At 60.7% G+C, this 25188-nt stretch overlaps 1 protein-coding gene across 2 annotated transcripts in view; it reads left to right on the top strand.

The window, feature by feature from the left end:
- Window positions 1-20287, top strand: part of KIAA0753 (KIAA0753 ortholog) — a 42849-nt gene extending 22562 nt beyond the window's left edge. Inside the window, exons 8-18 of one of the 2 annotated variants that reach the window (XM_021694791.1) lie at window positions 97-329; window positions 1563-1729; window positions 3288-3407; window positions 4325-4414; window positions 7164-7242; window positions 8145-8231; window positions 10648-10833; window positions 11770-11851; window positions 14553-14667; window positions 15075-15299; window positions 19106-20287. In XM_021694791.1, the coding sequence (XP_021550466.1) occupies window positions 97-329; window positions 1563-1729; window positions 3288-3407; window positions 4325-4414; window positions 7164-7242; window positions 8145-8231; window positions 10648-10833; window positions 11770-11851; window positions 14553-14667; window positions 15075-15299; window positions 19106-19223 (1502 nt within the window). In that variant the 3' untranslated portion in view covers window positions 19224-20287. Of the gene's footprint in view, window positions 1-96; window positions 330-1562; window positions 1730-3287; window positions 3408-4324; window positions 4415-7163; window positions 7243-8144; window positions 8232-10647; window positions 10834-11769; window positions 11852-14552; window positions 14668-15074; window positions 15300-19105 lie in introns of those variants that run through there. The other variant, XM_021694792.2, reaches the window with a different exon arrangement.
- The last annotated feature ends 4901 nt before the right edge of the window (window positions 20288-25188 follow it).

Consider the following 25188-nt stretch of genomic DNA (forward strand, 5'->3'; position numbering starts at 1 on the left):
CTGGGTTAGATGTCTGGAGCTTATCTGTCTGTGGAAATCCTTGTCACCCGTTTGAGTAGCATTTCCCTCTGTTTGTCCTTCTGAAATGTCCTACAGATAAGTGTCCCCCTGGGGCAGTGCCTGCAGCGACCTGGAGGTTGGAGAATGGGCTGGATGCGATGGGTGCGGAGATCTTTCCGGAAAAAGCCCCATCTGTTCCAGACCACAGCACCGGCTTCCCGGCAGATCCACTGGCCCTGGCGAGAGCCGGAGTGGCGGCAGGGAGACCCACGGCCAGGAGCGCGGTGCTCGGGAAGAAGGAGGCCCAGGCGCCGGCGAGGCTGCCTCAGGTACGGAGCGGCTCCTTCCACCGCCCGTGTCCATGGTCACCGGCTGGTCGTGGTGCCGCCAGAGTCCTGAGCCCACCGTCCAGACACAGCTGACTTAGCTTGGCTCTGGGTAGTTTTTGCCTTTTTAACCAAAAATAACAGTTTTTAATACTGCTCCCAGGACTGGGTGTCTCTCTTGTCCTGGTTTGGTGAGATCTGCTCGAATTTTAAACCACGGTCTTAATCGGGCAGGCTTTTCTAAAATTCCGTTTCTTCTGCTTCTGTTTTGGAAGTGTGAGATTGGAGAGGATGAAGATTCGCTTCCTCCTGAGGATAAATATTGATAAATAACTAATCGCTCGGCATGGAAAGGCATCACAGGGTCAGGGCTCTCCGTGTGTTTGGAAGCCAGTTGGCTTGAAGCTACAGTATAATTTAAGCTTCTGTTTACAGTGTAACTGAAGTGGAAGACTGCCTCCCAGTCTAAACACCCCTTAATGTGATTACTGCCGCCCGCCGGGCCTGAGTATCGTCAGGGGGCCCCCGGGGACTGATAGGTCCTGGCTTGGGTCAGCCCCTTGGGGCGTCATCGGGCAGGCAGGACTGGGCCTGTCTGCATGTAGCCGGCGCTCTTGCTCAGAGACAGCTGCACGCTCCTCCTCCATGAGCCCATTCAGCCTTCTGGAAACACAGGAAGAAATTGGCTCCCAGTTTATAGATGAGGTTAGGGTAAACCAAGAATGTCATGTGATTTCTCTCTCTTTTTTTTTTCCTTTTACTAGAAAAAACATAAAAATAAATATATATACATACGTATGAAAGGATGGCAAATACAGGGCATCCAGCTTCACCCCTCCCCTGACCCCCATCCCCTCCCTGGGGTGGGAGTACAGCACGTAAGCTCAGTGTGGGCATGCTCAGTGTGAGGTACGTTGTGTGGGCACACTCAGTGTGAGGTATACTCAGTGTGAAGTACATTCAGTATGGGCACGCTCAGTGTGGGCACGCTCAGTTTGGAAACGCTCAGTGTGAGGTACTCTAAGTGTGAGGTACGCTCAGTGTGGAAACAGTGTGAGGTACACTCAGTGTGGGCACGCTCAGCGTGAGGCACACCTGCCCCCAGGTTTTGCCACAGTGCTTTCCACGCAGGTTTCTGGTGTAGCATGGGGACTCCCGAAGCTTCCATCGGCCAGAGGTTAAAGCAAGCTTCTTTGATACCCATCTGGCTGTATAGTTCGTATTTATCTCTTGCAGGGACTCCACAAAGCTGAAAGAAGTAGACCAACCCAGTCCCAGAGCAGAAGCCGATTGCAGCGCACGACAGTGTCCTCCAGACTGAAAATGAACCAGCAGCCTGTGAGAGACAACAGGGCCCCTTGGGTGCCTCCGAACCCCACGTCCCCACCAGCATCTCCTAAGTGGTACGTGGTGGGGTTTGTGCTCTGCAGAACAGAGGGTCCCCTATCGCTTAGAGCTAATAAAGCAGCAGCCTTCATTCCCACTAAGAACAGAAGCTCGTTTGGGTGAGAAATACGGGAGAATGTTTGTCTAGAAGCCTGTTGGTGTCTTTCTCCTTCCGACTGGGGGTGGGGAACCTCCCGTGGGCCGCCCCGACCTGCTGTGGGCATGTGGTCCTATGTGGGGGTCACAGGCTCGCCCCCACCTATCTTCACACAGTGGATTCTAGTGGCCTGAGGCCAGGAGCTGTGCCTTCTTCATAGCTGAGTGTCCAGTGGCTGGCATGGGGCCTCTGCCCTGACGGATCTTGGCGGGCATTCAGTAAATCTGTGCTGAATGGATGAATATTTAAAAATAATCCTAATTTCAAGACAAGATTTTGAATTATAAAACCATGCAGATCTCACTGTCGCAGGGGACAGCGAGGATAATGCTGACATTACCATCTGTCTCCACGTTACTGCACGCAGTCATGAGGCCCTGTTCCACAAAGCCAGGGGGAGGCAGGTCCTCCAGGGGCCGCAGGGGCCAGTCAGGTGGAGGTAGTCTCTGGGGAATTGCCTAAGAAAAAGGGCTGTTCGTTTACCATGGGGCAGGGGTTGTTGAGAGCACAGTGGAAGGGACCAGGATCAGGCCAGCAGAAAGCAGGAGCGTGGGGAGGAGGGCCAGCAGGAAGATAAGGGGTCCAAGGGCCCCACCTTTACCGAGGCTGGCAGGTGACAAGGGAGCAGCCTGGTGGGCCGGGCTCCCCCTAAGACTTGAATGATGCTGTGTGAATGGACGTGCTTGCTCGTCAACCCCTCAGAGTTGAAGAAGCAACGTCTCGAGAATTTAATGTCTTGCTTATATAGCAGAGCCAGATCTAAAATCAGGCCTGATTTCCTGATGTGCTTTTTTGTGTTCATTTGCTCTAAATTCTGTATTTTTTTAAAAGATTTTATTTATTTGACAGAGAGAGACAATGCGAGAGAGGCAACCCAAGCAGGGGGAGTGGGAGAGGGAGAAGCAGGCTTCCCGCCGAGCAGGGAGCCCGATGCGGGGCTCGATCCCAGGACCCTGGGATCATGACCTGAGCCAAAGGCAGATGCTTAATGACTGAGCCTCCTAGGAGCCCTAAATTCTGTATTTTTATGTGTGTGTTAGTATAAAGACTTGAATTCAGTTGGAAGCTCATGAAAACACGCGTTGGTGGACGTTTCTACTGCAAGCCCACGAGCCCATGGGCTGTCTTGAGGGCGTGTGCAGAGGGCGAGAGGGCCTCTTGAAGACATTGCAATATTAAAGTAATTAGTGACCTGAAGCTATGTGTCGGTTCTTTTTCGTTGAAAACAGGGATGTGTGTGTGGAGCAGAGAAAACATGTCCGTGGGCACTGAGCCTGCTCCCTGGGGGTGCTCACTCTCCTTTGCACCTGCTCCCACTCAGGCCCCTGCTGTAGATCACCGCCGACTCCCTGGGAGCCTGTGGGTGTGGAGGGCGCGGAGGGCGCGGTCCCAAAGCTGTGCTTTCCTGCGTTCTGCAGTGCTGCCTGGCTGAAGGTGAAGCCGAGCCCCAAAGATGCCACAAAAGAACAGTCGCTCCAGCAGGACAAGGCTCAGGAGGAGAGTCCGTTGAGGGAAGCTGTTGTGCAGGAAGCGGTCAGGTTTGTGCTGCTATTTTTCAAATCTTTGAGAAAAAAAGGGCGCACCCGGGTTCTGGAGCGGACTCTCCTCACCTGTGTACTACGAATAAAGCCAGTTACGTAAAGCGTCAGCCACCGGCTCTGCTGTCGGACGGCCCAGTGCACACGGCGAGCCCCTTTCACTCCCTTCACTCAACATGATGTGTGTCCGTTGTCCACGGGTTGCTTGTTTTGTGTGTGGTGCAGCAGTGAGCTCTATGGAGAGTTCTAGAAACAGGGCCGAAACAATCCCAGCCCCCGTGACTTAGAGTCGCAGGAAGGGCCTGCTACGACTGATCTGAGGCAGAGCTGGAGGGTGAAGAATGGAGGGCTGGAAGGGGACGGGCTGCTTCCTGCTGCAGAGAGCTGGGCTTCGTGGGCCCAGGAAGAGGCTCGAATCGGGGGTGAGGTGAGAACATTCCGGAGGGAGCTCTGCATTTGTGTGGCCGAGATTGTTCTTGCATTGTGGGAAAGCAAAAATGAGTGTGGGCTGTTGTGTAAGTGGATGCTAGTCACGCATCCTAGACTGAAGGACTCAGAGCCCCCCGAGCTCTGAGGTTGTGCAGAGTTAGCGTTTCCTTTCTGGCTTTATGTGCCTGTGTCCTCCTTCTAAACTCGAAGATCCAGCAGCAGCTTTATTTTATGGTCGAACAGGAAATCCTAAGAACAGCGATGGCTCTCTTTCTTGAGAATACTCATGGGCGGTTTTGGTGGCTGTCCACGCTACCCGGGAGTGCGTCAGCACCGCGCCCCACGTGAGGAGCTCCAGCGGTGGAGGTGGGAGGTGGTGGTGCCTGCGGAGCCCAGCCCCGGCGCCCCGACCCTGACCCTGGCGTGGCGGTGGGGACGGCGGCCTGGGGGGCGAGGCGGGTGGTCTGAGTCTGTTTACTGTCCACCAGACTCGCTTGGCTTGACGCTGAAGCTTGTAAAACCTTGAAGGAGCTGCAAGAACTGAAAGCTGAGGGCTCGGACAAGACGCAGAGGCAGAGGTGAGCCCCCGTGTCCCAGGTGGGAGAGCGGCGGCCACTTCCCGGGTCGGGGGGCTGTGTGCACCTGGGCAGCCCCCGGCGGAGCGCACGGACAGTGTCTTCGGCACTGTCCCCGAGAGGCTCGCTGCGCTCGCTGCCGACTCTGGCAGGATGGAGGGACTGCAGGAATGGGTAGAAGCTGGACTTGAGGTGGGGCTTTGCTTCTGAGCAGGAGTCGCCTGCTGCAGCTGGTCTGGGCGCTTGGACCCCGGACCGCGTCGGCCTGGCCTCGCCGGATGAACGCGTGCCCGCGGGCTCGTAGGCAGTAGCTTTGCTACGAAGTATTCCTTTTGTGGAGTTAGATACTGAACGGACGTCGGCGGATTGGGGGAGCTGAGAGGTTGGCCTTGCCGGGTGCTCTGCTCTGGGCGGGAGGAGGCGGACGTGTGTCTGGTCATGCGGGTGAGCGTGCAGGTACTTGGCCTCAGGGTCGACTCGAATGTAGAGTTACCGCCCGGCCGCACGCTTCAAGTCTGAGGTGGTGTTGGCACTCTGATGCCGTGATGGGCTGTTCCCGACTCTGATCGTAACTCACCCTGCGGTCACCCACACGTGTGTTCTGTCACCCATCACGGCAGACGCTCGTTCCCTGGCTGGGAGGGCTCTGGCTCGCACGCGACAGGCCCCGATTTCTTTCCTCTGTAGTTAAGGTTTCAAGCTACACAATCACAGGGCCATCCGGCTGGTGCAGTCGCTTGAGCGTCTGACTCTTGGTTTCGGCTCAGGTCATGGTCTCTGGGTCCTGGGACAAAGGCCGCGTCGGGCTTCTTGCTCAGTGAGGACTCTGCCTGAGATGCTGTCTCTCCCTCGGCCCCTCCCCCACCCACACACACGCGGTCTCTCTCAGGTAAATAAATCTTAACGACGCAATCGCAGAGCCTTAGGGCCGGAAGGGTCTTACTCCCCTGCTGGCGCTCCCAGGCCCTCCAGCCCACCTCACAAGGTAACTGCCCAGCATGGTCCCCCGGTGAGGCATCCATTCCCATTCCTCTGGCTGCTGGCCTTTAGGAGGAGCCCTGAGACCCCCCCCACTGTCCCTCGGCCAGATAGCAAGACGGTAGCCCGCCGTGCCCTGTCATCCCTTTGGGTGGTCCCACGTGATAAATGCACGCCTACAGCCCAGAATACTACAAAAGGAACGTCCATGCGCCAGCATCTCTAATCAGGGAATGGGCCCTCACCGCATGTCCCTCCTCGGTCCCTCCTCCGTCACCCGCTCCTCCCCCAGAGCGAACCACCGTCCCGACTCCTCCGTTCATCTTCTCATCGCCCCCACCCATAAATGTGCCCCCTACGGACGTGTCCCTGACGGTTTGCGGACACAGGCCGGGTCACGGGCAAGTCCTCGTGCGGGGCGGAGGGGCACGTGGACTTGCGGCGGCGCCCCGTGTTTGGTGTCTGTTCCCCGACTTGGCTGATGTTTGCCGGTGTCTGTCTGCTAATTCTAGCCACTCGGTGAGAACGTGGTGGTGCTTTGTGGTTTTCGGCTGTGTTTCCTTGCAGTCGGCTGGGGATGTGAAGCGTCTGTTGTGTTGATTTCTGAGGCTGTTTAGTGTGTCCTGGGCGTGAGCTGGTGTCAGACATTCAGCAGCTGGGGCCTGTGTGTGAGCTTCCTAGCGGAGTCTCTCGACGAAGAAGTCGTTTCGGGTTTTGACTAAGATCAGTTCATCGACGTTTTATCTGACGGTGGGTCTTGTTCTGGGACTGGTCTCAGAAGCCCTGGCCAACGCTGGGGCCCCAGAGAGTGTCTGTGCGCTCTCCTAAGCGGTCTGCTCCTGTGGCCGTGTTCTCACGTCTGCGGTCCATCCTGAGCCAGTTTCTGTGCCGGACAGCAGCTGCGGCTCCGTGTGTGGATTTCCTCCCAGAGACGTGCCGTTCCGGCGCCGTCCGCCAGGAGGGCTGCTGGGCCTGAGCTTTACTCCGGGGTGTGGCTACGCTGCTCGCGAGTCGGTTAGTCCTTCCCTCGGGGCGGGTCAGGGCGTCCAGGGCAGAGGGGTGTGGTCTCGCGCCCGGACGGTGAGCATCAGGCTGCCAGCGTCCCGGGAGCGGCCAGCCTGCCTGCAGGTCCACAGGGCTCCAGGGGAGGAGCAACCAGACCTCTCTGAGTTGGAGAGGGGCCCCAGGGTCTCACTTCTCAGACGTCACCAAGCTCCTGTCTCCCACATTTAGGCCGCCCCCAGGCCCCCACGTGCCTGGTCCCACCAGCCGTGTGCCGTGAAGTCAGCAGGGCACGCGCGTGGCCTCTCCGCTTTCCCCGTGACCGGCCTAGAATTCAGCTTGGTCCGCTCAGCGCCGTTGGTTACCAGGCTGTCCTGCTTTCCAGCACCATTTTCCCCTTGTCTCTGGGTTTGTGTCTGGCTCCGTTAAAGCGGAGTTTGGAAAGGGAACAAGATTAGTTTGATTGGTTCAGTCTTCTGTCCGGCCATAATTCTTTGGACCTAACGTACCCACTGAGACGTTCGGAGGCGCCCTCAGCGGGTCCTGAGCGGTGGTGGTGCAGCACCTGGGTGCTCGCTGGAAATGCAGCGTCACGGCCTCCTGCGGGTCTGCTCTTTAACAAGAGCCCCGAGACGTCACGGGGCCGCCGAGATTAGAGGCACTCTGGGGCTTCATACACGTTTGCTTTTCCTCCACTTGGAGTAGTACCTGAATATACAAAATAGGGTATTTTCTTGCTTTTGATTTTAATTGTGATTTTATTTCTGCATAGTGTCTCGGACACCCAGTTAGCAGACAAGGTCGAGAAGCTGGTCCTGGAGCGTTTGAAGCCTCTCCTGGTCAAGGCCCAGGTAATCCGGTCACTTGCCTTTGGAAGCTCTGGAATAAAAGGAGGCCCTTCGTGAGGCCGCGCGTCCGCCTGGCGGCTGGGGGCTGCCCTGCCGAGCTGCGCTGTGTGGTCGGGTGCGGCACTGCCCAGCCCCTCTGGGGCCACTGATGGGTCTTCAGTGCACATGAGGGACCAACACAAGGGAAGAGAGGGAAAGTCCCACTTTTGAGAAGGGGGAGATTTTATTTGGGGAGTGAGTTTAGGCCCCGGCTTCCGTTGTTAATGAACTAGATCTGTTGGTGCTGTCAGCGTTCCATTGGCTGCCCCTGCACGTGTCCCGGGCTCCCCCACCTCCGTGCTTGGGAGCGATTGGCACTGTTTCCCGCGGGTGAGTGCCTTTGCACGGATGTCCCTCTCTCTTCCTCGAGGAGGAGCGGGGAATGTGCAGTGTCATCAGCAGGCACCCCCTCCCGTGGGCGGCAGGCTGGAAGTAGTCTCGTCTTTGTGGACATGGAGGCCACGGGGTATCCTCATCTTACGTGGAACGAACGATGTTCTGGGTCCCTGAGCGGCCACTGAAATCTGTAGCTCTGGTGTAAGGAGCGTGTGCTTATTATGAGGGTCCCGGACATGTCAGGAGCAGAGAACCGTCTGCCCCCTTGTTTCATTGGTGAGGGAGCTGGAACAGATGCGGGGTGATTGCCTAAAGACACACAGCTACTCGGACCGTGTTTCCAAAGGGGACAGAAAGCCAAGATCAACACACGGCCTTTGTTTTCACGAGCACACGGGCTGGGAATTGCTGCAGAGCCTGACGTAGCCGAAGCCGATGAGCGGCTCCGTGCACAAGTTAATCTCGTAGCGGTCTGTACCAACGTGGGTTGTAGGTTTTGATAATTGATGGATCACGCTTGTCTGTTTTAGCAGAGAGTCAACTCTTCTCTGGAAGCAGATCCTCAGCTGAGGGACCAGCTGTCAGCAGACACGGCGACCGCCCAGCCCACGGAGGAGGTGCGTGCGCAGTGGCGTTCCTGCAGACACCGCTGTCCTGTCGTGAGAGCGTGCTGGGTGGCGAGGGAAGGACACGGGTTCCTGTGGGCGCGGGGGACCCTGCTCAGGAAGGGGGAAGTGACAGTTCCTCTTGGCTTGTTGACATTTACGACGGAACTCTCTGGAGCCACAGGGGTCTGTGTGCGGCTCTGTCCTCTCCCGAGCACGGCCCTGAGGCCGGAGAGCAGCTGTCCTCTCGTCCTGCCACGTGGCCTGGCTTTGCTCACGACGGGCCCGATGCTCACTGTTCGGCAGGCACGTTTTGAGTGCCGGACAGTGACCAGGACCTGGCCTAGCAGACAGGAAGCGGTAAGAGGTGAGAAGCACGAGGGCACGTGTTGTGGTTGGGCACCCCTGCATGTCCCCCTGGAGGACATGTCCGGCATGTGTGGGACGATCCTGTCCCGCCGGGGCTCGGGCTGTGGGTGGGAGCTGCAGGCCGACGCACTGAGACTCTGCCGGGTTGGAAAGCAGCTGTTTGCGCTCAGAGCAACATGGGGCCGAGCCGGCGTGCAGGGTCAGGGTGAGAGGTAGCGGGACGAAGCCGCACCAGCCCGGTGACGTAGGATTTGGAGAGCGCGTCCCCACTCTGCGCATCAGGCAGGTGCCCGCCTGCACGCAGGTGCGTGGTCTTCATGGCTGTGACTTCACCAGTATCTCGTGGTGGAGTCGCGGGTGAGGAGGCTCCTGAGGCTGGGAGCTGAGAGCCTGCCCGGAGCGCACGCACACCCGCGTGCCTCGCGCAGCCCGGCCTCCAGGCGATCCTTCCCTCCTGGCGGAGCGTCTCAGCCGGGGCAGCGTCCCCGAGTGACCGTCAGGGCCGTCAGCAGAGTCCACGTGTTGAGGGCTACCAGCCTCGCACGTGAGAGTCAGTCTCTGGGCGCTGGGTGGTCTTGAGGAGAGTGAGTGAGAAGGAAAGCAGCTCTGTCAGCAGCTAGCGTCCTGGGGTAGACGTGGGCGTCACCGTGGAGGTCCCCAGGTGGCACGCGAAGAGGGTGTGTGTGTAAATAACTGAATAAAAACGAACAGGGAGAGAGACTCACTGAAGTCAGCATGGTGACGTAGAGAGAAGCGTTTTCTGTGTTAACTTGTACAATTCTCAGAAGCCCCGTCTCTAGAAGGGAGGAGACGTTTGTGGCCTTCACACATGGAGTACAGCTCTCGACGGGTTCACTTGCCCACATGACTGTCTCTGCCGTCAGGAAGGGGTACTGCATCTTCGTCTGGCCATGCGCTCAGCACCTGAAATGGAGCTTTCCAGAATGCTCCAGTTTTTTCTAAGTTGAAAGTTATATATGCACATGGCTAAAAATTCCAATAATTAAGCAAAAGTATGATATAAAAGTTAAACCATCTTGTGAAGGAGCTCCGTAGGGCATCGGTACCAGCTTCTTTCTTTATATGCCGGTGAGCTCCATATCACTGTGTCGAGAGCCTCCTCGTCTTTTCCAAGGGCACACGGTATTCCTGATGTTCCGGTCTCTGTAGATGAAAAATCCGACCTGTGCAAATACATCTGCATTAACTAGACCCGTGTTCTTGGGTTCCTCTGCTCTAGATTTTTTTGTAACTCTGTTGTCTGAATATTCGGCTGATATTTACTTAACTTATGGTTGGGCATTTCTTCATATCTTTATTGGCCATTAATATAGATATTTTTTCTGATCCGTTAGAAGGATTTTGAAATTGCTGTGGCGGGAACTGTTCACGGCATGTCCCACGTGCACGTGCTCACGGAGCCCTTCCAGCTCTGAGACAGGACTGTTCCCGTCTCCCTGACGGGGGTGAGAGCAAGGCGCAGGGGTCGTGCGCGCTGCCGAAAGGCGCAGCAGAGCCAGGACCCCGTGTCCCACAGATGGCTCCTTCCAGAGCCTGAGGCCGTCACTTCCCGTGGACATTGCTTGCAGAGCATCTTTCAGAGTAGGTTATAGACCTATCTTAGAATCAGAAGAACTGGAGCGTGTAAAATCGCTTTGCAAACTGTAAAGTGCTTTGTGAACATAAAGAATACGAAGTCAAGAGAAGCTAGTAAAGCTCTCCGGGTTAAGGTAGAAAGTGTCGAGTGAAGACAGAGAATGAAGAGGCTCGTGATGTCATGAATAGAACCACACGAGAACAGACCTGTCGTCCGGGAGCCGACCCTGCGCTGGCGGGCTCTTTCTCCGGGCGCACCAGGAGGACGCTGGCCTTGCCAGCCGGCAGGGGCTTATGGTCGGCTAGCTGGTTCGTGGCCGCGTCCGAGCAGCTCATGGCAGCTGTGCCCGTGGGGCTGCTTTGGACTCGCTGCTGCGGGAGGGGGGATGGTGCGCGGATCGCCCGGGGCTGCTCTCCGTCTTCAGGTCTTTCATTGCCTCTCTGCTCCTCCCTTGCTTCGCAGGCTGCGGCTGTGGACCGTGCGCCCCGCGGCCTTCGCCAGCTGGGGGACTGTTTGGAAGACGCCACTCACGGGCCCTGGGCCACGACCCGCCGTAGGGTCTCGGAGTCGGAAGCCTCCGCTCCCGTGGGGGACGGCAGGGACAGCCCGTATCTGGAGACTCTGATGCTGCGGGTGGAGGAGATGGAGGTGAGGTTTGGGGCCGCCCCCCCACGCCTCTGCATCCCGGGCGTCCATCCCAGCCCAACTGCAGCCAGTGCAGGGCCTCGCGAGAGTCACTTGCGCTCCCTAAAAGTCAGGGGTCCTTGAGGATGAAAGGAGGTGTGAGGTGTCGGCACCCTACGGGACGTGGAGCTCAGGAGGTGAGGTCATTGGTTGGTGATGGGAACAGCCCTGGGACCAGAGCCGGGACCAGTGACTTCTCCACCCACCCCGGCATGGGGTCCCCGCAAATCGCAGACCATCCTCCTTGTTACTTCCCACGATACCACTTCAGAACGCTTTTGTGCTGAGTGTAGACCTCCCGGCGGGACCCAGCCTGGGCCCTGGACTGTCCAGAGCAGGGACCTGAGGCATAACGAGGGAGTGAGCGGTGCGGCTACGGTCGCCGGAGCTGGGCTGGGGCGCCAGGTCCCCTGACCCCCACCCCAGCCGGTCCTGTCGAAGTGCACCATGACTGAGTCTCTGTTTGGATTTGCTGCTGAGTAGAAACATAGGGAAGACCGTCTTTTGTTGGTTTTTGGGAACGTGAAGATGTCGTTCGCCCCAGTGCTGGCATGGTCCCCTTCCCGGGGGTAACCGTCCGGGCCTGCGGCGTCCAGGGTGGCCGGCTCTAGCCTCGCGGGGCGATTCAAACGTCAATTCAGATGGGGCCCACGGCTCACATTTGAAGTGGTCAGCGGTCAGTGGCACACGGAGCAGGTCCCTCGTCACGGCAGGTTCTCGTGGGCAGTGCTGGTCTCCGTTAGACAGGTTAGATGAATTGCTTCATGTAATTTTAGACTTGGCCTCGTAAACGCGCCTCACTTCCTGTTTCTGGCGGAGCGCCTGCATCACGTGGGTGAACTGCTCTGGTGTGAACAAAACTACTCTCCTCTCATGAATTAAACTTTTTTTTCTTTAAAGAAATACCAGGAGACAGTTCGCCAAAGATACAATAAAATTGACTATGCTGATCCTCATCTTTGGATGCAGGAAGGGAAGACGGGTGAGTGTCCCCCCCGCTGCGTTCCCCCTGCATTTATTCTGTAGCTTCAGACGTACAGGGAAGTTGCAGACCTTTGGCGGTGGCCACACACGGACCCGCCCGCGCTCCGGCGTCCTGCCAGGCCTCCTGTGTCTGGGCGCGTCTCAGAGGAAGTGCAGGTGTGGGTGTGCATGACCCCGAACCTTGCGGCGTGTGTACCCGCAGCCAGAGTGTCCTGTTTCTCTGTGGCTCTTTTTCCTTTTGAGATAGAATTTACATGTGATAAAAAGCACAGATATTAATTGTGTCCTTAGATGGGTTTTGACAGACGGAGACACAGTGGGGTTCCCGTGTGCGGACATGCCTCTGATTCATCCACCTGCCTGTGGATCCACACCTGGTTCTGTCCAGCTTGGGGCTATGAGGAATCGGTGTGCTGTGAGCACGTTCGTGTGTGGTCTTGTGTGGACATAAGTCTTTATTTCTCTTGGATAAACACCTGAGCAGACTTGCCAGGTCCCGGGACAGGTGTGTGTTCAACTTTGTAGAAAACTGCCAAGCCTTTCCCCAGGGCGGCTGGTGGTCTGTGATTGTCCCCGTGGGATGGGCGTGGACTGATGTCTCATCATGGTTTTAATTTCATTTCCTTGCTGAATGATGATGTTTGGAACATTTTTATGTGATTATCAGCCAGTGGTGTGTCTGTCTTCATGAGGCATCCACATATTTTGTAGATTTTTAAAAATTGGGTTGTCTTTCGGTTTTGATCCGCAGGGGTTCTTTGTGTGAACGTTCTGAGGCAAGTTCTTTGTCAAATATGTACATTGTCTGGCTTTACTGAGATGTGATCCACACTCCGTAGACTCACCCTTCAGAGCACACAGCTCAGTGGTTTCTCGTGTTTGCAGAGCCGTCTGACTCCAGAACACGTTCATCCCCTAAAAAGCCCTGTGCGTGCGGCAGCAGCCCCCACACCCCCGCCCGGCCCCCACAGCTCCGAGTCTCCTCGGACGGGTGTTTGCCAGTATTTCCCCCTATTTTCTCAGATGTAGTTTGTCACAGGAGGACATTTCTTGCTTTAAAACGTCTAACACCAATTTTTCTTTTTCTTTTTTGACCTAAGAAACCTTTGCCTACCCCCAAATTGAGAGGGGGTGTCCTGTTTTCTTCTAGAAGCTTTATGGGTTTAGCCGTTGTGTGTGGGGTTGCGGTCCGTCTCGAGTGAAAGTGGGCCTGTGACGTGAGGTGGAGGTGCAGGTCCGTGTTCTGTTCTCCTAACGGACAGCCCTCTGTTCTGCAGCCGTCTGTACAGAAGACGTGCCCTTCTGTCCCCCTTCTGCAGACGGAGACAGTTGCTGGGCTCCTGTCACAGCGGCAGCTGGAGTGTCACTCATCCGTGGTGGCCTCGTGGCCGTGGGCGCGGAGCGTCGGGGTGCGGGAGGCCTGCCGCCGAGCCGTGTCACGTCCCGCTCTTTTAAAATAGGGGTGCAGGGTACCATCTTGGGGAAGGCGCTGGCCAGGCCACATCGTGACAGAAAGATGAGCCGCTACGCACAGCGCTGTCTTGTGTCTTCTGTGATTCTCAAGCCCCTGCCCTCTGCTCCGTGGCTGTGTCTGCCCTCCAGCCGTCACTGTGACCTCACACAGCCACGGAGCCACTGCCTGCCCCGCTCTGGAGCTCGGCTCCTTCCTCCCTCCCTGGCCTGCACGCTCCCGTGGACGCCTGTCGTGTCAGGGTCACTGGTGGACGGATCTCATCTCCCAGCTAAGCCACAGATTTGAGGCCAGACTCTCCTCTTCCGTGCGGGCCACTGCGTATTCGTGAGTCCGTGGCATCCGGTGTTTGTTGGCGTGGGAGCAGAGGGGGCGCCGAGGGCGGTTCACTCCGCGGACGGTTTGGCTCCTGGCCGCGGAGCAGGGTTGCACTGTGCGGAAGCTGGTCTTCCCCAGGACTCCGTGTGGTTGTTTCAAGGACAGTGTAGTTACTCGTCGCCGCCGATGAGTGTGCGAGGCTGGGTGTGCCCCGGCCAGGAGCGCGGTGGAGCCCGAGAGGGACACCTGCAGGCTTGGGGAGTCCCAGGAGGAACCCAGTTTCTGTCGCTCTGGTTGTGTGCTCGTTGTAAGACAGAACCACACTGAGCGTCTAATCCTGCTCTTGTCCTCTCTTCGTGCAAAGAGCTGTCCTCGGGATTTTGACAAATGCTGATGGGGGCGTGGCATCTCCGGCACGTGGGAAACTATAGGCATATCCGAGTGACTCCGACTTACCTGAGGGCCACGCGTTTTCTTCCTGTACTTGAAATACACTTAAAATTTTGAATGACCCAAAGCTCGCAAGAGCTGTCGAGCCTGTGGGGTCTAGGTAATAAGTTAATGTTTTGACTGTTGTTGCAGATTTTTCCCAGCAGCTAATTAAGTGTTGAGATGTGAATGCTTTTTTCCCTCCCCAGTAATGAAACCGTTTAAAGGTTAAAACACAAACCCACGTGCTCAAGCCTCCTCGAACGGTGGTCCTAACGGGGCCTGCAGAACCTGGGGCTTCGCACTGACCCTGTCATGGAGCGTCCTCCGAGCTCCTGAGGCTCTTGTGACTTTAAATTCGCCTTTTCTTTGCAAACCAGAGCATTTTTGCACGGCCGGCCACCCCGGTCAGGTTTCAGAGACGGGCCTGGGAAGCACGCCGCTCTTCTCTCTGTGTGGTCACTGTCTGCCTCTCTTCTAGAGCTCCCAGCAGTAAGTGAAAGGCCTCTTTCTCCTCATCCAATCAGGATCACAAAGACCCCAGCTCGCAAAGACCCAGACGTGAACATCGTGTTGGAAAGACCCCAGAACGGCAAGTGAGTGGCACTGAGACCCGCGTCAGACCCGTGTCCGCGCGCTGGCTTGCCTCTGGTGAAGCGTCAGGGCCCTTTGATTCCCACAAGACAGGGCCCGACCTCCCCGAGCTCTCCAGGAAGGCCCCGTGCCATCTTGGCGGGCGGCACCACTGTCCCCTGGCTCGTCTTTCCTGGTGCAGCATCGTGGGGCCCCGGGGCCGTGCCCGTCCTACTGCAGACCTGCTTCGAGCACTCTGGCCTCCGGGACAGGGGCTCCCGCCACCCCGTGGGTGGTCAGGGCACGGTGGGGGGTGTTGGGTTCGTTCAGGTGGAAGGAGACCGACCTTCGCCGGTCCGTGCGTCGGGCGGAAGGAACCACTCAGCCTGTGTACGGTGATCTGAATGCTCTCCTTTCTTCTTTCTCTCAGTTCCCTGGATGAAAGTGTGGGGACTGACGAGGGGCCTGAGAAGAGAGGGGCTCCCCTTGTGCCCCTTCCAGAGGAGAGTCCACAGAAGGAAGGCCGGGTCGCCCTGCAGGTGCCCCCGGGCCTACGGCACAGCATCAGCGACTACTGTAGCCGCTTCGAGAAGTACCTCCGCCTGGTGGCGCACGAGGCCGTGGGTGCCTTCGACCCATGGCTGATGGCCGAGAGGTCAGTACGGTGTCGTGGCCTCCGCCTGGGAACCAGGAGCCAAGCGTGAGCTCACGGAGGGGCTGCGTTCACATCGCTGGCGTATTTTTTCCGAGCACGAGCTTCCTTCCCTCGTGGGGGTGGAGCGGGGTGGTGGCTGCGCTGCGGGAGCGGAGCGGGGAGGCCCCGCCTGCAGACTCGCCCCTCTCCTCCGTCCACTGTTGGCAGTACTTGGACTTGGCGTGAAGCCATGAATGACGGCAAATGGGAGAGCAGGGGCGTTGGAAGCCTTCGCGCAGCTAGGCGGGTGGTAGAAGGCCCAGCCGCTGGGAGTGCCGCGGAGACCAGGGACGAGGGGCGCCGGGCAGCCACGGGTGGAGGTGTGGGTGCAGGTGAGTGGAAAGGTCGGGCGGACTCTGAGAAGCAGGGTGAGGCTTCAAACCAAACAAACCAGAGTGAGCGTCCTCAGGAGTAAAGGACGCGGTCACACCGGGAAACGCGCCCAGGATACCGTGAAAAAGGAGCTCCTGAAGAATGGAAGTAAGTTCTAAGAAGTTAAAGTATCGCGGCCAAAGTCACTGGAGAGCTTTAAGAAAAAAGCCAAACCTCTCAGAAGTAGAACAAAGCAAACAGGCAGTAGAAAAACAAGATTTTAAAAATTCGCGGGTTCTAGGAGTCGCAAGTCCAGGAGACGTCACGGAGCTGTGGCTTCAGCAGCCGGAATGGGGGACGTCTGAGGCCGGGTGTGCGGGCGGCCTGCTCTCTGGAGAGGTGGTGGCCGTCCCCCCAGGTCCCCTTCCTGCAGGGGCCTAGGCGCCAGTCCGCCACCTGGGGCTGAGGCTCTGACAGGCTTCCTTTGCGGGGACACAGATGTTCAGCCTGTGGTGGCAGCATCTGACGGTGGAGGTGCATCCGTGAGAACAGGGAAGGGAGGGGAGGGAGACTTTGAGGGAAACGCGGTAGGAAGCCCTCCCGGAGGCCGGCTGCCCGCGGTGAGCGGGTGAGTGAGGAGCGAGGGCACAGAGCGCGCAGAGTGCACCTCGGGGCATCATTATGGAAAGGCGTGTGAGCATCCCATGTGAGGAGCGGGTGACAGAAGTTTCCGGGGAGTCCCTTGGGCCCCTTCAAGAATCAGAAAGAGGAACGGCATGTCGTTTTCAGGAGGACACCACTAGAAGGTATCAGAGCATCCCCCAAAATCTCCCCTCGAGTTCTGTGCTCCGCTAAGCTGCCCATGGAATGAGAGGGCAGAGTGGAGACACGTTCACGGGCCGTGTCCGGAAATTCGGTTGCCGGGCGGCGTTCCTCTCCGAGCTCCTGGGAGGCTTGTGTTGCCAGCGCGGGAAGACGGGGCTTGGGAAGCCATCTCCACGCGAGGAGCGCTTCAGTGAGCGTAGGGAGCGCCCAGCCCGGTGGAGGGAGGACGGAGGGCCGCGGAGGGACGGCGGGCAGGCGGAAGCAGGAAGGAAACAGGTACGGTACCCGGGGCGTCTGGACGCATGGGGGCACCTTTCCATTTGTCTCGTAGTTTGGGGCGGGCGAGTGCCAGGAATGTCGAAAGCACAGTGGGTGATTCTGGTCGTGGTGCCCCCGGGAGTCTGGACCACGTCCCGCTCACGACAGGCAGAGCGTGTGCTCGACGGCATCGCAAGCTACTTAGCTGACGGAGAGCCGCGGGCCGGGGTCCCCCCCGTGGTCAGCCCAGAGGGCACGTGGGCCCTCTTGAGGCCCTTTTCAGATGGAGCCCGGAGCGGGGAGCCCAGGCCTCGCTGCGGTCACCTGTGGACGCTCCTCACGTGTGACTGGGCCCCCGAGGGCGGCACTCCGGGCGTCAGGACGCAGAGGGGAGGGCAGGGCCCGGGGGCGCTGCACATGCAGCTGGAACCTCAGAGGGACCGTGGCTTCCAGAAGGTCTACAAGCCCTGAACGGAAGAGTGAGAAGAAATCCACACATAGGTGCATATTACAGCATTCTTGAGAGGTCAAAGCCAGGAAACGTTAAAATCATTTGGAGGAGGGAAGAATGGGAAGCAGAAAGCCGGAGGCCGGAGGATGTGGCGTCTTCTGAAGGGAAGAGGGAAGAGGGCCGCCGTTCTGGAGCTCGGTGTGTCGCGGACGTAAAAGGGTTCCAGACGAGCGAAGCGAGGACTTTGTCACCGGCCGCTTCGCCGTGGGAAATGGCGAACGGGCAATTCTCAGGCAGAGCAGGAGTGGTGCCAGGGGAGGGGTCAGCACGTGGGGGACTGCGCGGTGGCGGGGCGCACGTGCTCATGATGACACCCACCAGCGTCGCGGCAGGAGGAGTGCAGAGTGCCGAGCCTCTGGGCTCGTCTGGGGAGACGGTAAGAACGTCCGTGGTCAGGCTCGACGGCGGCGTGCCCACAGAAACGCAGGATGGCCGGTAACACGGGAGCAGAATGTGCAGCGTCCAGGGTAGCAACGAGAAGAAAGGGTCATAGAAACCCACGGAACCCAGAGACAGGAGAAAGAGCAAATGGGCAACAAGAAGATACTCTGTTTTACTGGCAGGAGCTCCGATGTATCAGTTACATTAAACGTTTGCCTCGCCTGCATGACTCTGCCCGTGGGACCCGTGTCCATCCCTCCAAACTGGCGAGGTCAGGGGAACCCCCACCCCGGAAACGCAGACCTCACGGTATTCCCGTCACTAACGATCTCGGGAAACGGGCAGATGGCAACGCGTCTGAGCAGCTTTGAACGTGGCGTGTGCGCCCTCGGTAGAGACGGAAGAACAGTGGACACACCTTAGTTTCCGCTCTGTGGGCATCTCGCACGGTGGCCCGGGCTTGACGGCTGCTTTGGCCTGTTGCAGGGTCGAGGGGTTAGTGTGTGCGTCCACGCACCTGACGGGGAGGCCAGAGCGAGTTGTCCGCTGAGCTGGGGAGTTTGCAGCCCTCGTGGATACGGGGTGCACGTGGTATGTGTCCGTGTGTCCGTCTGGCCCATCTGCTGAGAAGGCCTCCACACTGCGGACCTTCTCCTTCAGGAGCACAGGGCACACGGGCTCCCGAGCGCCGTTCTCCCCTCGGGGATACGGCCGGACGGGGGGCTGGGAGCGGGCACGACGGCCCAACCGTGACGCCGAGTCAGGAAGGAGGGGTCGGAGGACCAGGGGGCAGTCGAGGGGACCCAGGAGTGGCGGTGGGATGGGCGCTGGCGGCCTGTGTGGGGTGTGAGTGTCAGGGGATCAGTATCTGCACAAATGACCGGGAGCCGATCACAGGCGGGGATGCCCGGAGTCTGCGAGGCCGAGCCGCTGGCAGTGGGGGAGGGAGGGCGGGGAGGGTGCGTGTCCGTCCGGCAGGGAGAGCGCCTCCCCACCGCCGTCTGACGGGAGCCAGGGCCAGCGGGGGACGGGGGAGCCAGGGAGCCGGCCGGATGCAGAGGGATGAGCGTCCCTCCTGTGGCCTGAGTGACCGCGAAGAAACCTCACACAAGCCCACATTGAGGGACGTTCCACAAATAAAGGCCTCCTTGCTCTTTTGGAAAATGTCAAGGTCGCGAAAGGCCGAGGGACGCCCGCAGACTGGCGGGGGGTCCGGAGAGGCGGGCGGCGGATCCCGCCCCAGAACGGGCACCGTGTGGACCTTTGGCAGACGTGAGCACGTGTCCCGTCAGTGGCAGCGTTGGGGGTCCCTGTGTCCGAGGAGGTGCCCTGGGGGGGCGCTGCGCACAGAGCGTGGACGCTGGGCCCGGATCTGGGAAAGCGGGGCCTCTCAGATTCGCCTGTGAGGCTCGGGGCCGCCCGCCGGGTGAGTCCCGGCTCCCGTGGCCGTACGCGTCCAGCCGTGTTGTTTGTCTTCCAGCTTCTCCGACGAGCTGGTAGACGAGGCTCTGGGGGCCGTGGCTGCGGAGCTGGAGGACGCGTGTGAGGACTATGCGGAAGCCGTGTTCACCTCGGAGTTCCTGGAGGCCGCGACCTGAAGGCGCTCCCTCCGCGGCCGGCCTCCTCCCCGGGGCCCCGGGCGGTCTTGAGCCTGGCTGTCCCTCTGTGCTGCCGGGGTGCTCCCATGGGGAGGGGCCCCTGGCATCTTCTTGTCGTGGCGATGGTTCTGGGGTTGATGACAGAGGGCGAGCTGTTTCCCGGGGCCTGGGAATCGTGAATTATGACAACGTAATAGTTTCTCAGTGTGTAATTTTCCTACTGAGATCCTGTGCTCGTTCGGCTGCCGAGTCTGGTGATGCGAGCGTTTGGAGAGGTGCCAGCCGGTGTCTCTCCCTCGAGGGCCCACGTTGCTGCCTGAGCTCCCGTCACCCCGAGCTCGCTGCCGCCGGGACAGGAGCCCGCCTGCCCTCAGCGTGCTGCCAGCCAGTCCTCCACCCCTGCCGGTCCTCCGTGCGCATCGCGGTCCGCAGCCTGTTCTTGCCCCGGCGGACGCATCCTGATGTGCAGACGGCGTCAGGGTGCGGGGGCCATCGGAGGCCGTCGGGAGGGTCCCGAGCTGGCGTCCCTGTGTGCAGGGCCGGCGCTTCCACGCCTGCGGACCCAGGGGAGCCCGGGCACGGGGAGAGGACCGGCCTGGATGCGGGAAGCCCTCCGGGGCCCCCGAGACAGGAGGACACGTAAGAGCCACAGTCGTGCGATCCTCTCGTGGCACGTGCATAAACGTAAGGCCACTTCCTGGAAGAAGCTTCCCTCCGTCGGCCGGCCTGGGCTTGGCGGAGGGGCCGCGAAGGGAGCGACGCGAGGCCCCCGTGGATAATGTGAATCCTTGTGACGCGTGCGGTGTTGCGTCTGGGCTTCCTCTGCGGTGCGCGTGTTTGAGGTGACCGCGTGAGCCGCTCGCCACACCAACGCGCGCACAGCTGGGTCGTGTGTCTTGTTGATGTTCTGCCTAATTGCACGCGGCCTTGGGATCAAGAAGGCTCTGGGGTTAAAGGTCTTCGTCGTGCGGGAGGCGCGCGTGCACCTGAGGCGGCGGCATCGGTAGCTGGAGTTCGTGTGGCCGTTTGTACTGTGCTGATTCCTTAAATAAACTCAGGATTTTACAGTATGTGCGTGTCTGTCCGCAATAACTCACGCCACCTTCTTCCCCACAGACAGAAATGTGATTCACAGGACCCCCCACGAACACCTTTAGATCTGCTCTGGGCATGGGGTTACTTGCTACGCGTGCCCCCCGGAAAGGAATGGTAATAAACCGCGTGTCGAGCGCACACGCTGCACACCCGCCTCTGGTCTGTTTGCTCCCGAGGGCGAGGCCCCCGCCTCTCGTGTACTGGGTGCTCGGTGGGCTCTTCTGCATTCGTGCAAGAAGGGAGGCCCGCTTCCCCGGGATGGGTCTCGTATGGGGGCAGGGGCCCCATCCCGTCTCCCCGGGGCCTGGGGTCCGAGGCGCTGGTGCCCTGGGAATGCCGAGTCGGTCAGAGAAGTGCCGCGTGCGGCCGCCGACAGCACCCTCGCTTCTCCCTGTGCCGGCAGCTCCGCGGGCCCGGAGGGAAGGTGATGGGCGGCCTTCCTTCTTCCCCGCAGGTGAGGGGCTGAAGGAGGAGGAAGGGGTCTGTGAAGCCCTCGGGGCCAGTGGGACAGGAAGGGCCTCGGGACGGGGTCCGCGAGCTTCCGGGTTTTTCTGGGCTCCAGAGACGCAGCAGAAAGGCACTGAGCTGCAGGTGGGTCACCTTCCCGGGGCCGTGGCGGCCGGCGGGCTCCAGAGGGGAGACGTGGGGTCCTCTCAGAGTTGGGCTGCAGGGCTTCCTCCAGACCTGGGGAGCATTACTGAGCCCAGTGAACCCAGCCCACCCCCTTCTGCCCCTTCTGGCACTCCCAGGCCTACCCAGGAACTCCCCCTCCCCCTCCCCCTCCCTGCAGCCCCCTCCCACACTTCCTGGCAGAGCCACAGGTCGGGTTACTGCCCGAGAAGCCCCCGCCCTGCTGGGTGGGACCCTCAGGCCCAGAGGTCCCGGTCTCCCTGCCTGGCCACTTGAAGAAGGGACAAGTCGGGGGGAGGGTCCCCTGAGCCTGGGCTGACGGCCCAGCCAGCCCTCGAGGACATCTGTTCTGGGGTGGCTCTGGAGGCCTGAGGCCAAGGCCGGGGAGGGGAGGCAGCCGCCCTCAACCCGCTTCCCCACCTGCTGAGTGCCTGTCTCCACCCTGCCTTGTGTGCCAGCAGGGACGGGCCAGGTGGGGGTGGGGGCCAAGAGGTGAGGTCCCATGCGACCTCCACGCCTCGGTTTCCCAATCTGTGACACAGGTTATTGGAGGATTGAGGGAAGTAAGCCATGCAAGCGTCTCCTTGTGGGGATGGTCCCCTGGTCTCTGTCCCCGGGGGCTCTCCCGCCCGTGACCCGCGGCCTCTCCCGCCCGTGACCCCCGGCCTCTCCCGCCCGCGACCCGGGCCTCTCCCCGCCCGCGACCCCGGGCCTCTCCCCGCCCGCGACCCCGGGCCTCTCCCGCCCGCGACCCCGGGCCCAGCACTTAGCACCTCCGGCTGGTTTTCCGGCCGCCGCAGACAGACGTCCCCTGTGGCCGCTGGGTGGTGCTCCCGCGAGCCGCAGGGACTTTCCGAGCCGGGCCACATCCTGAGGCAGGAGAGGAAATGCCGCTAGTCCCACTGTGTGCACGAGGCATCAGGGTGGCGGAACCAGTCTGCCTGGGGTCTCAGGGACACGTTGGCAGAACCACACTCGGTGTGGCCTGTTCTGTGACCGTCTGTCTGTCCGTCAGGCAGGCGATGCTGGGATGGCCTACAGACTGTAGCAGGCGCTCCCGTGAACACAGCCTCCATCTTTAAGTATTGACGGTGGTCCTGCCCCACGCCAGCCACCCTGCTCCGTCTGGGCTCACGGTGAGGACGAGCACACGCGCCCTAGCCTCCCGACAGCCCCGCGCCCTGTCCCCTGCCCCCTGCTGGGGCTGGACCCAGCACCCACCCACAGAGCAGCCGTCCGCCGCGGAATGCCACCACGCTCCGGGCACCCTGCTGCTCACGCGAACACTGAGGCAGAGACTGGGAAGCCCTTCGCGGGTGGGGTGGGGACGAGGCAGCCGCAGGTGACCGTCCACACTGCGTGCAGCGGCCCACGGGGCCCGGGTGTCGGCCGGGCTCCTCCCACAGCCGGCAGCCAGCACTCACGCTGCATGGGCGCCCCGCGGCCTCGCCTCCTGCGCTGGGCCGCTGCTGAGCCGGATGTGCCGGTGCGGGGGCTTGCCCCACCGTGGCCCGTGGCCTCCGTGGCGCCTGCATCCCCAGCCCTGGTTTCCTCCTCGCCTCGCTCCTCTCAGGCAGCGCCCCCACCTGGTGACACGCTACGCGGCAGGAGCCCTGGCCCCACGGTGTCCGGCAACTGCCCAGGGGCCCTGGGGCCACTCCCTGGCCTGTAACAAGCCCATCCTGACCTAACCCTGGGCTCTGAGCAGCCAGGTCTCTGTCACACGCCCCCTGCGGCCACGTGGATGGACCAGGGGAAGGTGGCTTCCCAGAGGGGAATCGAGGCCCCGCTACCTGAGCCGCGGGACCAGATGGCAGCCAGGGCAAAGCTGCCTGTGGGCGCCTCCAAAGGCCCAAGTTTTCCGAGACCGGGCAGTTCGTGCAAGGTTCGCTGCCGTCCACGGAGACGCAGGGACAGTGGGGCCGTCCCTCCTCCGGAGGCCTGAGCACGGGGTCGAGAGAGGAGAACGGGAGCTGTGGTTGCGGCTGAGGGGCTGACGCCTCCTTCCCGAGCCAGGGCTGCTCTGGCCTTCACGGAGGGAGCGGCTTTGGGAATCAGACCTTGACAGACAGGTGGGGCTCGGGGGGGAAGAAGGGGACAGCGCGGCAAGGCCCCCCAAGGAGGGCAGGCCACACGGTGAACGTAGTGTGATCAGGTGCGGGTGACTGAGCGGCACGACCCACCCCCACGGTCACCTCAGCCCCAGCGCGGCCCCAGACACGCCGCCGTTCCCTGGCCACGTCCACCCTCCTGGGACGCGTGATCGCCCCAGCCTCAGGCTCCAGCATCCCGCTCTTTCCTCCGTGCCTACGCGGAGGAAAGACCTCCGCATGACCCCTGCCATGCGCCCGGCCGCATCTGGTCCACCCTCTTGAAACCCAGCCGGCGAACGGTATGCAAGGGCGCAGGCGTGGGTCAGGATTGCCGCCCCAACAGTGAGCGGGGCCCAGAGGGGACCTCGAGGCTTGCGGGACGGCACTTCCTGAGGCCCAGCCTGCGACGGGCCGAGGGCCCCACGGGCACCCTCTGGGTGGCCGGCTCCGTCCTTGGCGGCCTCCTTGCCGTGTCAGCTCCGGGTGATGGACTGTACACGGCAGACGTGTCACGGGAGACGTGCAGAGCCTCCTGGGGGTCAGAAGGAACTCACAGAGGCACAGCCCACGGAACAGGGGCGCCTCCCGAGGACAGTCGAGGCCTTTCCATCAGCGTGGATGCCGTTGTCCTTGCCTCTGGAGAGAGGCGAGGCCCGGGGCCCCGGCGCAGAGCAGCGCTATAGCTGTGTGGCCCGTGGCCCGTGTGGCAGGACGCCATCTCTCGGGGGGCACTGCGCAGTCTGCCAGTGTTGGAGTGAACTCACAGTCGCACTCAGCTTCAGGTGGGAACACGCCCCAGACTCCCCGCGCTGACTCCGGGGCCTGTCCCCGCCGCACAAGCAGACTCACCAGTGGAGAAGGTCTTGCTCTTTTGAAGCGTCAAGACCCCTCGGAAAATCAGGTAAAAACTGTGGGCTTTTCCTCAGAAAACACCTGCACACAGGTACGTACATACAGACACGCACGTGTGCACACATAACGTACACATACACGTCTGCATATGGATGCACGCGTGCGCACCCACACGCGCACACACGTACACCGTGCTCACACGCACGCACTCACACACGTTCGCACACGGGTGCGGTTTCGGGGGCTCACAATCCCTGGACCCAGGCAGGCAGGAAGCCCGGTTAGGAAGGCCGCCTCCCCCTAGCGTCCCTGGCAGGTCTGTGCGCCTAGCAGGGCCCCGCTGCAGGCGTGTTCCCATCTTACTCTGGGGTGGACGGAGGGGGGTCTATTGCCCCTTTCCTGCGGAGCAGGGTCAGTGGCTCTGGACCCGACGTTCCGGGTCTGGTGCACACCTGTTTCCTCGGACTCCGCGGGCGCGCTCCCTTCGGTGCGTGAGAAACCTCTCAGGTCCCCGCCCCCGATTTGCAGTAACTCAGGGTGGGGAGAGGAGCAGAGACCCGTCCGCACGCCGAGGTTCACTGCAGGAGCCAGGGGGCTTTTGTGAAGTTTCACTTACTTCCTACGGCTCCAAGCGAAGTCAACTCTGAGGATCACAGGTGTTCTGTTCCCCGAGTATGAAACATCAGGACGTGGAGACACTTAAACCATGTCGGCGGCGGCCCGCAGGGAGCAGCAGTGCGCGAGGACCCCACCGCCCCCCTGACGGTCCCTGCGGGCCGCGCACACCACCCTGTGCGCGCCCGAGTGCCCTGCACGGGTGACCCAGACTGCGCACTCTCGGGAAGGCCTCAGGCCTGAGCTCTGGGGGTCGCGGAGTCCCCGGCCTCTCAGTAATTTGGATTCACGACGCAGCTTCCCCTCAAAAGCCTGCAGCACTGCCCCGTCCTTACGCGCCTCCCGCTCCCACCCCAGCGAGCAGTGCGGAGATGGGGTCCTTTAGAGCCCACCCAGCGGTGCGGGCGTCCGTGGTGAAGGCGGGGCCGGCAGGCAAGTCTGCTCCCGGTGTTGGCCCCTGAGCGACCCGGCTTCCCGTCTGCTCCCTGGGCCCGTGTGCGCAGCCTCCTCAGGTCTCAGACCCTGGTAAACTCCGCCCGTGCTGGAGAGCTGGAGCGCGTGCCTGTGGCCACAGGAAGGGCTGCGTGCGCGCTGTGTGCGCCTCGTGCGCGCCGTGGGTCCGCTCCGGGTGCGTGCTGTCCGCGCCTCGTGCGCGCCGTGGGCCCGCTACGCGTGCGTGC

Source organism: Neomonachus schauinslandi, chromosome 15, assembly GCF_002201575.2.
Source record: "Neomonachus schauinslandi chromosome 15, ASM220157v2, whole genome shotgun sequence".
In the NCBI taxonomy this organism is placed as follows: domain Eukaryota; kingdom Metazoa; phylum Chordata; class Mammalia; order Carnivora; family Phocidae; genus Neomonachus; species Neomonachus schauinslandi.